Consider the following 12,191-nt stretch of genomic DNA (forward strand, 5'->3'; position numbering starts at 1 on the left):
CATGTGTCAGATTTCTAAGCATTGTGTAGGTGGGCCATTGTCCTAAATGATTGATTGTTCCATGCGGTTGCCTTCTCTTCCTATTCCTACTTATATATTTTTCATATATCAAATAGGCCTACTGCCATTCTGTTTTAGGAGAGAAAAGAAAAGGCCTTCATTTACGAAATTGCATACGCTACAACTATGCTGATGCATTTGAAACTCATAATCAACATGAAGAAATAGCTGTCATGCCTATCATCCCTTCTATATGTTGATCTTTATCAATAGATGGAAACCACACCTGCCAGTCTGTCTCTTTTCACACAAATGTAAGAGATTAAGTAAGCAACATTTAGTTTGTTGAAGATATTTAATAAGACAAGTGCGTCTATTCTGTTAGCACAAATTTAGTTTTTTGAGACCAGACCAAATACATGTTATAACATTCGGAAAAAAACATGCATCGCCTGGTAAATGCTTAAGCACTCACAACGTTCTTGTGAAGCCTTAGAAATTATTTGAAGTTGGCCATCCTCTTGTTGTTGTTATAAACAAAGGCTATATGGGAGGGCGCTCGTGTTTGTCTTATGCGGAGTAGGTCATAGCAGCGAGGAAAACTGCGTTGAGAAAACTAGCAATGTTCACTAACGTTTAAAACAAGTTAAAGTGACCTACATAAAAGACGAAGACACAACAGAACCTATTCTGTTCCCGGCTTGGATGGATATTTTCACTCGGTCCCTGGCAGGACCAGGTTTTAAAGTTACCGCTGTCCATGGTGACCGATGTGATAGGCTGAAGGGGGGGAAGAAAGGAGCTCGCCTTGTTTCAGATTAGCAGTGCTGCTGGAGAGTTCACTCGTCGTCTGCAAGCTCCAGCCAAAACGTGACATCAAACCTTTTTTATTTTATTTATTTCGTTCTCTTTAATACTCCCAAGCAAGATGTAACTTCTTTCAGACAACATTTGCTTTCATTCAAAACATTCATGTCGTTCCACACAGCCGGGAATGAGTGCTAACGCCGAGCTGTAATGCGAATGGAAGTTATTGTTGTGAATTGTTTTGACTATGTTATGTCGAAGTAAGTTTTGTTTTTTGTCCATCTTTTTTCGTTGTTGACCTCCAATTTGGGATTTATCGACGATATCCAAATCTTCGTGGTAATCACAGAAGAAGGATTCTGCAAAGCCAGCCAGTTTACACCAGACCAGGGGATTTAAATCGTATTTGGTGTGCTCCGGAGAGGCGAGTCAAAGAAAGAAATTCATGTGGCCATTCTCTTTATAGCAAAACATTTTGGATTGCAGAATGAGCAAGGAAAGACCTAAGAGGAATATTATCCAAAAGAAATACGTGAGTATTTATATCTCAAATGTGCAATACCAAATCTACCGTCGCAAGTTGGCACGTTCTAATCGCCTGTTTTGATGAAAATGCATAAACTTTCATCACGGACTATGAAGGTTAGCGTACCATTACGCAGCTGTATTTTATTTGGGTCAAATCTCTTTGAAGGTGTTAGTTTTCAAACCCTAAACATTTAAATTATTTGATTTAAAGAGACAATCATATTTATCCATTGTAGGCTATGTTGTGTATCATTTCTTCAACATCTGACATTTTATGCGAGGCTTAACTGGTAGCTGAAACGACTGTGATCATTCTAGGTATCTTTGTTTCATGAAATATTATGTTACACTATCTTCGTTGTGTTGATTATTGTTCAGAGGGCCACAAAACAGATTGATTGTTTTCAGAATGGCTTTGTTAGCACTGCAAATAGCTTCTATTCAGAGCCATAAAGACAGCCATATCGGCCATGGCTTGGCTCAGTTATTCCGGCTTCCATTTCCCCCATGCTGAGTCTTCTCCTTAGTCTTTCGGATGATTTATTTCAAAGATCACGACGAATTTACAGTTGTGGTTTTGATGGGTCTTGCACATAGCAAGTCCGATGTATGTTATCTGCTGACCAAAATGCATACAGTGTGACTCTCATTTCATTTGACGCCGAAAGGGAGTGAGATCTCTTAAAAAAGGGGTCAAGCAATTCCCCCTACCCATTCGATTAACAGCACTTGAATAATCGTGGCGTCATTTTGAAGTTATTCGTGACATTCTATGGTCACTAGGTGTTACTTTATCTGTACTGAAAGATGTTATGTGTGAGTTGAATCGTTTTTGCTTCATGTTTAACGTCTCCGTGTGACCTCTGCGAACAGATGGAAGATACTGCAGCAGCCGAAGCTCGCAGAGCTATGATTTTAAAGCCCCTCTCGGACACTATTTATCCGGGATCTAGCCTAGGCTACTTATAATTGTTTAAGCTTCACGAGCCCCCCGTTCACGCTAAATCAAACACCGTTTCGTTACATTGTATTGCTGAAGAGTGTAATTTCAATGAGCCAATGTGTTTCAGTCGCATTGCAGAGGTTCACGTGTAAGGCAAAAGCAAGAAGCAACCATTTTCTTTCTGCAAGTAGGTTACCCTGTCTACCGGCGAATTTTGTAAGGAGAGGAGTGGTGTATATCTGTTTGGCCACTTTGATGGCTTTACCAGTAGTATTGGTCTTGCCCACGAGGTTGTTTTCCACGAGGGGAAAAGCAGTGTACCAGTGAAAACCAAACAAAGACGTAATCCCTCAAACTGAATCGCTCAGCAGATTGCTTGGCCAAGTTACCTTGTAGCCTTAACCCAGGAGTTACTACGAATGTGCTCACATGATTAGTTTCGTGGCTGTTGCTGAAACATTATGGTTGCAATGCATTATCGTCATCCGCGTTGGCCTAATGGAGACATTAGTTTAATAACTGCACACCAAGCATATCACTCTGTTCACGCGTATACTTTAGAGTTTAAATCGCATTGTCTCCCCCTGTTTTGAGTCTACATATTGGGAGTTTAGAAAATTGTCTTCTTGCATTTCATTCTAGCATAATGGCAAGATCTTGCAAGATATTTGTTTACCTTTGGCACTCAGTGGAGGTTACAAGGAACTGAGCAACAGGTTTAAAGGGTAACAATTGATTCAGACAATTGATATAGAGCAGTAAAGGACAGAATGTCCTACAATAACGGTACATGGTTCTATTTGAACTTGGTTTTGTCGTCAGATATATACTTTTACAACAGACGAAACTCCCATAACATTCGCAACTGTTTAAGAATGTTGATATCACGTAATAATTCAACTTTCACCCCAATGCTAAGCAACTAAACGACATTTATTTACAGATGGGAATTCAATGATTTCTTAAAATGAACGTAAAGCTAGCCAAATAGTTTAAGTGGCTTGTACTATTTCTAAAGTTCTGTAGCCTAAGTTCTAATTTATTTCTTTTTGTGGATGGTATAAGATGGCTGCCAAATGGTTCAATTCCACTGGAATGGAGTTGGATGACATCAGAAATCAACTGTCTGTAGATTTGAGTTTGATATCGGAGGTCCATTTTCCTGCACTTTAACTTTACTGAATGATCAAGGAGTGTTCTGTGTTACTAAAGTGGATGCATAACAACTATCCTACCGAATCTTAAAATACATAGTTTTAAGAAGTATATATTATACATATTATCTCTTCTGCTGCAATTCAACATTTTGATTATCAAGCTTGTTCGTGTGTGTATGTGTGTGTATAAATATATATATATATATATATATATATATATATATATATATAATCTCTCTCTTACTGTGGCAGTTAGGGTTATATTCTGTTGCAGTATTCAGTGTTTTTTTTGAGTAGTCCCCTCTTGTCCAGTTACCTCCTTTCATTGCATATTGAGATGCCAGGAACTTTGGACCTACAATTGCTGTGCAAGCAGTTGAACAAAGCCCCAAGTCGCTACATGGGACACTCCAGAGTTTATTTTTACCCAACAATGTGGACTTATAATGTCAGACAGGCCTATTTTTATGGCCTGCTCTTAACTTTATCTATAATTATAGATTATGTGTGCGTGTGTGTGAAATTGGGCCGCACAGAACACCACTTGTCACATCTGCCGAGGCGTAGCAGCTGTGGGTGAAGTCTGGTCGGACCAAACCAGGAGAAAAACAAAACGACAACCTGGAGGAGCCGTCCCCCGGGCCTCCTCTTAGAACAGAACTCTTGCCCCCTCCAATTTACCCAGCCCCCCCCCCCCCCCCCCACATACCCTTAATTAGCGTAAGACAATTATACATGCTTGGCTTAACCATTTCCCCTGGAACACGAGTGCGAGTTGTTATCCACTGCCCCCCTCCCCTTCCATGCGCACACGCACACAAACACCATCCATTAATGTTAATAAAATTCATAAGTTATGAAAAAAAGAGTCCCTAATAAAAGCAAACAAGGAAACGCAATTAGCCTCTGCCAGGATTGATAGATCCCAAATGTGAAACGAGCACAAAAAATAAATAAAAAATGTGTAAATATATATATATATATATATATATATATATATATATATATATATATATATATATATATATATATATATATATATATATACATTCAAAAAGCAGAAATGCCATTTCACGTTTCAGAATGGCACGTTGCTGATGTATTTTCCTGGCATTTTTACATTTTGAAGCATGCATGCTTCCTTTCAATCGGCCGTCATCCTCCCTTTTTAATCATTTCCTCATTTCTATGGTTGACAAATTAATGTATTTCTATGCTTGGAGAAGGGTTTGGCGTTCTGACCGGTGGAAGCAGTGTTAATCTGAGGTGGCGTGGTTCGGTTGGGCTAAACATGTTATAGAGAGTGCACGGGGCCGAGAGACACTGCGAGAGAAGCAGGAATATGGATAGGAAAGAAGGCAAGCAGAGATAAGAAGAGGAAGGAGAGCAGGTGAGAGGAGGGCTGAGCGGAGCGTGGAACAGCCAGGGCCATTTTGTGCCGAGTCGGCTCTTCCTGCAGGCTCCAGCTGGAGCTAGGCCTCAGATTTACGTGTGCTGTGTGTGTGTGTGTCCGCGTGCACACGGGGGTGTGTGTGGGACAGGCACAGCTGCTGCAGGGGCCTTTACAAATGTAAAGAGGCTGTCAGTGTTTGTTTCATCAGGCGCACAACTGATGAGAGCCAAGTTGAAAAATCCACTGCTGTGTGTGTGTGTGTGTGTGTGTGTACGCATGCGCGCTCACGTGCGCACCAAAAGAGGAAACAAAAAAAGGGTGAGAGCAGGGGTAGAGCTGAGGCCTGCATAATGCTGAACCAGCCCTCCACCCCACCTCTGTGCCCGGCCCCTTAACCTCACCGTTTGAATGCGGGCCTCGTGTCGGACCATGAGGAGAGAGAGGGCCGCTAAAGGCTCTTTATCTACCACAGCTAGAATGCGCTTCATTTAACCTTATGTTGAGGCAACCAGGCCAGTGTAATCCTATGAGGCATTTCAATTCACTTCACTTAGATTCACACACTTTAGAGTTTGACTTTGCGAATAAAAAATAAAAAAGGAGTTGGACCTAGTGCGGTGACAACTACGGTGTTTTTGCGGTGACTTTGTATCCCTTTGTAACACTATTTGATTTGTAATTCAGTAGGCCAGGGGATAGCTGGGTGTTTTTGTTCCAAGTGGGGCACAATTTATTAAATGAATGATCACAAAGAAAATGTCATGACTGGTAGCGGGAGGAATCGCAAACATCTAAAACAAATTCTCAAAACAACAATAACCCAATTGCCAGAAGGCCTCCCAAGATGAAGTCTAGTTCTTGTGTTGTCACGGTTGACTTGGCGACGAATTGCGCGCTCTTCCCTCGACGTCTCCAGCTAGCCGAGTCGTCGGAGAGCTCCGAGAAGGCCCGCCAGGCCCCTCATCATCCCTCATTCATTGACGCATTTGTGCCGTTATTTGGGCGTTGCTTGCCGCACGTTGTCCCCCCCCCCCCACGCCTCACACCACCCCCGCCATTGTCATTTGCATCTCAGTGGTGACGTCAGCGCTCCCGACGGCCGTTGCGCAACATGCACTTATCAGCTGTGGTCATGGCGCTATCGCCGTGCATTCGTGTCACAGATCCTTGGCCCCTCTCTGCCAACCGAGCCAGCTCAGCCACCTCTGCCTGGGATGTGCATGCTTGGTGCAACGCTAGGAATTCCCCCCCCCCCCCCCTCTCGCCATGGGAGCAGGGGGAGGGGTGTGGGGGGGCGCGGCTATTCTCGAGTGTGTGTGACTTCTGAAGGAAAAGGTGTGTTCTGCGCAGCGCTCCAGATAAGGAGCCGGGTGACGCGGCTGCAGATTTAAAGGGCCACTCTCCCCCGCGTGTGCGCGAGTCACGTCCGCCACGCCGGCCCTCCCTTTGTGCACGTTGTCATGTTGCAGAGGGACTGATGGGCTTCTGTGGGTCGGGATGCAGGTGGGAGACGGACACCGCTGCCTGGGCCCTGAGAGGGTGCGGACTGCACACACTCTGTCTGTCTGTGTGTGTGTGTGTGTGTGTGTGTGTGTGTGGGGGGGGGGGGGGGGGGGGTGGTGAGAGCCAGTGAGTGAATGAATGTGTGTTTGTGAGTGATTGGGTGTCCGTCCGCTGGTGTGGTTCTCCTCTCTGTTTATGTACGCACGACGTGTGTGTGTGTGTTGATAAGGGCCAGATTGGTTTATCTGCCACATCTAACCTACTTACCTAACCTCCAGAAGCTGAATGATCACTTACGGGTCGGCTTTTAGGTTGGCCTCACCCACAGGCACTGCAAGGTCCTGATACTCACTCCTACCGCAACATTTGATATTCTGTTATGAATTAGTTGCAGTTGGTCAGGGCAAGTGCAAGGCTCTTTTTGCTTAATCCCAGCTACCACAGTTTTAGATGTGCCCCCCCCCCCCCCAGGTCAATCCCTTATTATCCCCCACTACCACACTGACTACTATTCATTGCCAGAGTCGCTAGGGACGGGAAAAACAGAATGGCGACTGTGTCAATATTGATTCACATTACCACCTTGTCTTATTGCCTGCAATGCTGGATTTTGCCTAATGGGAATGTGCAATGAGGAGTAAAAAGCGCTCGTATTAGCCTCCCAAGACCTATTTTCAATCAGCGTGCTTCTTTTTGTGGGTTTGTGTTGAATATGTCTTTTTACATGTTATCGTTTGACTTCATTATGTCATTGAATGGCACAGGGAGCTTTTGTGGATTTACAGTGTGTGTCTCTGAAACCCTTAAGTATTTAAAGGGTAAGCTGGCATCATAACCAAAGAGTTACAGTTGCCTTTATTCATTCAGCAGACGCTTTTATCCAATGCGACTTCCAAGAGAGAGCTTTACAAAAGTGCATTGGTCAATGATCATAAACAACGAGATGGCCCCAAAAACATTGCGGGCGGGCAAAACATGAAGCATACTTTGTGAAAAGCAAATAAGTGCCAATGGGAAGAACCATAAGAGCACGTAGTCAAACAAGTTATACGAGTTATGTTATGTGTTTATTGAAATTCAGTGTATTTGAAATTCAGTGTACACTCATAACACGAGTCGGTGCTACAGTGATAGGTCTTTGGATTTCCACCAAGTACAGTCATTCTCAGTAAATCATGCTGAGTAATATAACTGTTAGCTTCTCCTGCCAAATAGATGCAAACACAGACCTTTGGCCCGCTGTGTTCAGGTTTCAGCCCTGTGCCAATGTCGACTTGGCCGGCAGGCCCTCTCTCTCACGAGAGCTGCATTTAATGGCAGTAAAAGCATAGCTTCCTCAATTCTTTTTACTGTGACGACCCTCGTTTATGGCTTTCGGACCGTGCCTGGCCGGTTATGGAGTGACGGTTAGCCGGAGCTTACGAACGCAGCCTTTTTTTTTTTTTCTTCCAGCCCAGTCTGGATTGTAGGGTTCCTCCTCCAAGCGGAGCGGTAACTCTGAACGGGAACTTCCTCCAGAGCTCCTCCAGGGGGGCGGCCGAGTGCGGAGAGGTTTCCGGCCCGTCTGCCAAGTTACCGCTGCCTTCCCTGCCTCTGAGGTCGGCTTTGTGCTTCGTTCGATGTGAGGGGGGGGGGGGGGGGGGTGCGGTGGTAGGTGAGGCAGGAGGAGAGGTGGAATGGGGAGGGTGCTCCCACTGGTCTGACAGGCGGGCCAGCTGTGGGCAGGGGAATGGTTTAGTTTGGATAGGGAAGTGGGAAGATGAGGAGAGAGCCAGTGGGTCCTAATTCCTTGGTCCGGGTAATGGAGGTAAGAGAGACCGTTTGTCCCTCCCGACCACGCCACCCCTCTACCACGAGCAGGCCATCTGCCACACGCGGCCTCTAAACTGGAAACGTTAGCAGGTGGAGAGGCAGATACGTTTGCCTCGTTCCTTTTTGAAGTCAATACTCTGTGGTGCTCCAAAGAGCAGAGGAGTTGGGGGGGGGGGGGGGGGCAGTCTGTAGTTGGGTGTCAGAACAGGAGCCTCAGCAGTTTCTCTTCCCTGGTTTAGTCGAGGATCTCCTCGACCAACATTGTGTGTGTGGGGGCAGTGTAGGTTTCCATATCCGTGTGTGGTATTAATCAACTGTTTGGCGGTTCAACAGACCAGCCCTTCTCCCTTCTGAGCTCCCTCTTTCCGTCTTTGGTGTTCTCTGTAGTCTGCGTTTCAGCCCCCATCTTGTTTCGTCTTGATTTTGACTGCAAAAGTCATCGCTGGAAGCTTCCACAGCTCCTACAACTGGAGCGGTTGACTGCAAGTCCTCCTTTTCTCACACATGTCTCTTGTTTCTCTCTCTCTCTGTCTCTGTCTCTCTCTCCCCCCTCCTCTCTCTCTCCCCTTGTAAAGGGAACACTTCCTTTCAGTGGCAGAATAAGCCATCGCTGCCTCTGCAGTCTGTTTTAGCAGTTTCGGGCAATTACTTCAGTTTAGTTTAGAACCATCAGACAGATATACTTTAAAATAGATATAGAAACGAACTTCCGCGCTCCAGTGCTTCATGAACTCCCCATCCATGTTTCTCTCCAGTTTTCAGAAAGTGGTTTTTATAGCACTTCCAGCCATCTCCAGGCCTCTCAGCAGGGGGCTAAAGTGTTTGGTGCACCCAATAAAAGGATTCAAACGTCTGGGTTGCTTGTCGTCTCATCCACCTCCTGCCCCCCCCCCCCCCCCCCGCTTCCATGTAATAAATCAAATACCAAGGCCATATTCATGCCCTGAAAACCAACAACCTGTGACTGTGTATTATAGCCCATTACAAATAGCTCCTGACATGGCATCAATTGTGTAATGGCAAAATTAATGATTTAAGCAAAATGTTAAACGTTATACAAACTCTGAAGCACGCTGTGTAAACCCATTTTGTCAGTCACCTAACAGCGAGTTACCATAGTGACTGAAAGTTGTATTTTTTTTTTTATGCACCACGCACACCGAGGTGGCCTAACTACCCCGTTTCTATAGCAACTACCACGGTTTGCCAGAACCCAAAATTCCCCTCCCTTTTTTCCCCTTAGAAACAGCACTCGAGCGCCTGGAAATATCTGGAGAAGCCAGTGTGTATGATGCCATCAGTCAGTCATGGGAAGTTTACTTGCACAACATGCACATGAGCAGCAGTGGTTTTAATACTTGGCTTGTCCTTTAGTCATCCTTTTACAAACATGTTGTTGGAATCTGCCCAGTTAACTATCCCAAATATGTCAGGCATATTTACACTGTAATTGTCAGTGTATGTCTATTTCGATCCAAACCACAAAGCCTTCCACTGGTACTGGAAATCTAGACTTTGGTTGAAACCCCAACCCCCCCCCCCAACTCATCACTCTTTCACCTGCTACCCACTCTGACTTTCAGTCCTCGTCTATGACTTCAGACACGACTAGAATGACTGGAAGAAAACGCTGCTTTGTTTCCCTCTGGCCATTGATGTCTGAACAGTGGAGTTATTCTGTGGACTCCATGGACTATTTTGACTAATCCGATGCAGAGATGATGCATATGACAGCGTGCCATCTAAGGTTTCTTCATAGAAATGGCACATGCTGGTTTTACTGAGCAATATCGGCCATGCGTGTGACAGTTGCTGAGTCGGCTGGCCACGTTTATAGTGCTCGACACGTTCGAAGGATGGTTTTGATGGGAGTGTTTGGAACAGCCTTCCTTTGTGGCCCAACACGATGACTCAAAAGATAAAATTGCAAGATTAGCCACTCAAGCTTCGTTAGTTGTTTTCGACCACAATGGTTTTGAAGACCAAAGTCTCTTGGAACTGGCTACCTACCAGCTTACCTGGTCTTGAGAGCCAAAAGTTCATTTATTTCCCTTCAAGCATAGGCTCCCTTTGAGCCCAATTACCAGCCAGAGAGAAGGAGAGGAGGAGGAGCCTGCTAGTCTGTGTTGGGGGGGGGGGTGAATGTGGTCTAATGGGCCCTCGTACATCACCATCACCATCATCTCTCAGCTCCTCACGCAACCCGCAGCAGGGGAACACGCCATTATTCACCTCTCTCCTTCCCTCGCTCTCTCCTTCCCTTGCTCTCTCCTTCTCACACCATTTTTCTCTCTCTCTCTCTCTCTCTCTCTGTCTCTCTCTCTCTCTGTCTCTCTCTCTGTCTTTCGCTCTCTGTCTCTCGCTCGCTGTCTCTCTCTCTCGCTGTCTGTCTCTCTCTCTCTCTCTCTCTCTCTCTCTCTCTCTCTCTCTCTCTTGTTTCCCTGGCCCCTTCTCTAGGCCCCCTCTCACTCAGTCTCAGGCCGCAGGCTTTGCCTTTGTGTGTGTGTGTGTGTGCGTGCACGTGTGTGAAACAAGAGGTTTAGCTCTAGTTCCGATGAGAACAGTCTTTTCTTAACTGCCGTGCCTATCGTTGAGAGGGAGAGGATAAACTAGGTCCAGAACTGGAGCTCAACTGGAATCAAACCAAAACCGGAAAACCAAACAAATAAATGAATCAATCCGTGTGAATGGTAATCTGTAGTCGGCAACGCTCTCTCTGTTTACTGCTGTGTTTAGTGAATGTCCAGGACTCTTCTCTGGGTGTGTGTTGAGGTATGAAGGAGCACTGTGAAGCAGGGACACATCCTGGGTGTGTGTGCTTACAGTGGGCTGTTATGTGTTTCAGTGCAGTGGTTGTCGACCGTGAACAATTGATTGTCCGTGCTGTGTAAGCCCCTAAGTCCTGTTACCTGACTAGCGGTTGCAGTGTCTTAGCCTGGGTGTTATTGACGCTGCTTGGGATTCTGATTCAAGATTTGATGTACGTGATAAACACGGTGAATTGAATCCTTAAATCTTTTTTTTCCCCCCGTTTTCTGTGTTACCAAACGGGCTCGCGTGTGTGTGTGTGTGTGTGTGTGTGTGTGTGTGTGTGGTTGGTGTCACATGCAAAATGGCTCAGGCCAAGACTTAAGGGGGCGTCCGTTGTTCAACGATTTGAGATGGCTGTGCTCCTCCTAAGCATGGGTGCTGTCCAATATCGGTGGGAGTGTGGGTGGGGGCCTGATTAGTACAACCCCCCCCCCCGTCCCCCGTCTCGGTCCTTCCTGTCAACCGTCAGTTTGCTTCTGCGGTCGCATCCATTCCCACCACAGCAACTGGTAATCTTATCTCTCTGACAATCTGCATTACGCTCAGCCACCCTTCACTCTGAGCCTCGCTCTGAGCCTCGCTCAGCCCCTCCGAGCCCCCGGCCCCGCTCCCCCAGCCCAGCCTGGCCCTTTGTCCGCACCGAGGAGAGGCGTTCCTGGAGCCAGACATATGGCGAGGTTCTGTTTTGTCCTGTGTTTTCTTTCAAGTGCCCGAACAACAAATCACAATTTTTCCGTCGATTTTAATGTCCTAATTGCAGGTTGGTGTGCAAGTTATGGATAGTTTTTAGTTTGAAATAGGGATAGCCGCTAATAGTCATAGCCTCTCTCCCCCGCTCTCCTCCTCCTTTTATTGACATAGGCCCTCATGAATTCAGGCCAGCTAATCGCCAGACGCTTGACTCTGCCATCCACTGTACGGTCTGCCTGCGAGACTGAACCCTCCCACAGGTGAAGAGTGCTCACAGCTGCATTAAACGGCGAGCAATCATTTCCCCCGGACTCAACAGCGTAGCAGCGGACCTGGCTGTTGTTTTCTTATCTACTTGTAACATAGTCAGTTTGTCCTCCAGGTCCTGAGCACATTCTCTGTCTCTGTCTCTGTCTCTGTCTCTGTCTCTGTCTCTGTCTCTGTGTCTCTGTGTCTCTGTCTCTGTCTCTGTCTCTGTCTCTGTCTCTCTCTGTCTCTGTCTCCTTCCCTCCCCTGCTTTCTGCAAATCTATCCAGCTCTCATTTCA

The 12,191-nt window shown here is 46.1% G+C and overlaps 1 protein-coding gene across 1 annotated transcript in view; it reads left to right on the forward strand.

Annotated features, from left to right (window-relative positions):
* Window positions 1–787: 787 nt before the first annotated feature.
* jarid2b (jumonji and AT-rich interaction domain containing 2b) overlaps window positions 788–12,191 on the forward strand; it is a 91,013-nt gene continuing 79,609 nt past the window's right edge. Inside the window, 1 exon segment of the mRNA XM_084695859.1 lies at window positions 788–1,339. Coding sequence (XP_084551985.1) covers window positions 1,295–1,339 — 45 coding nt within the window. The 5' untranslated portion in view covers window positions 788–1,294.

The sequence above is a fragment of the Hypomesus nipponensis genome, chromosome 4, assembly GCF_054491055.1.
Source record: "Hypomesus nipponensis isolate SF chromosome 4, ASM5449105v1, whole genome shotgun sequence".
NCBI lineage: Eukaryota > Metazoa > Chordata > Actinopteri > Osmeriformes > Osmeridae > Hypomesus > Hypomesus nipponensis.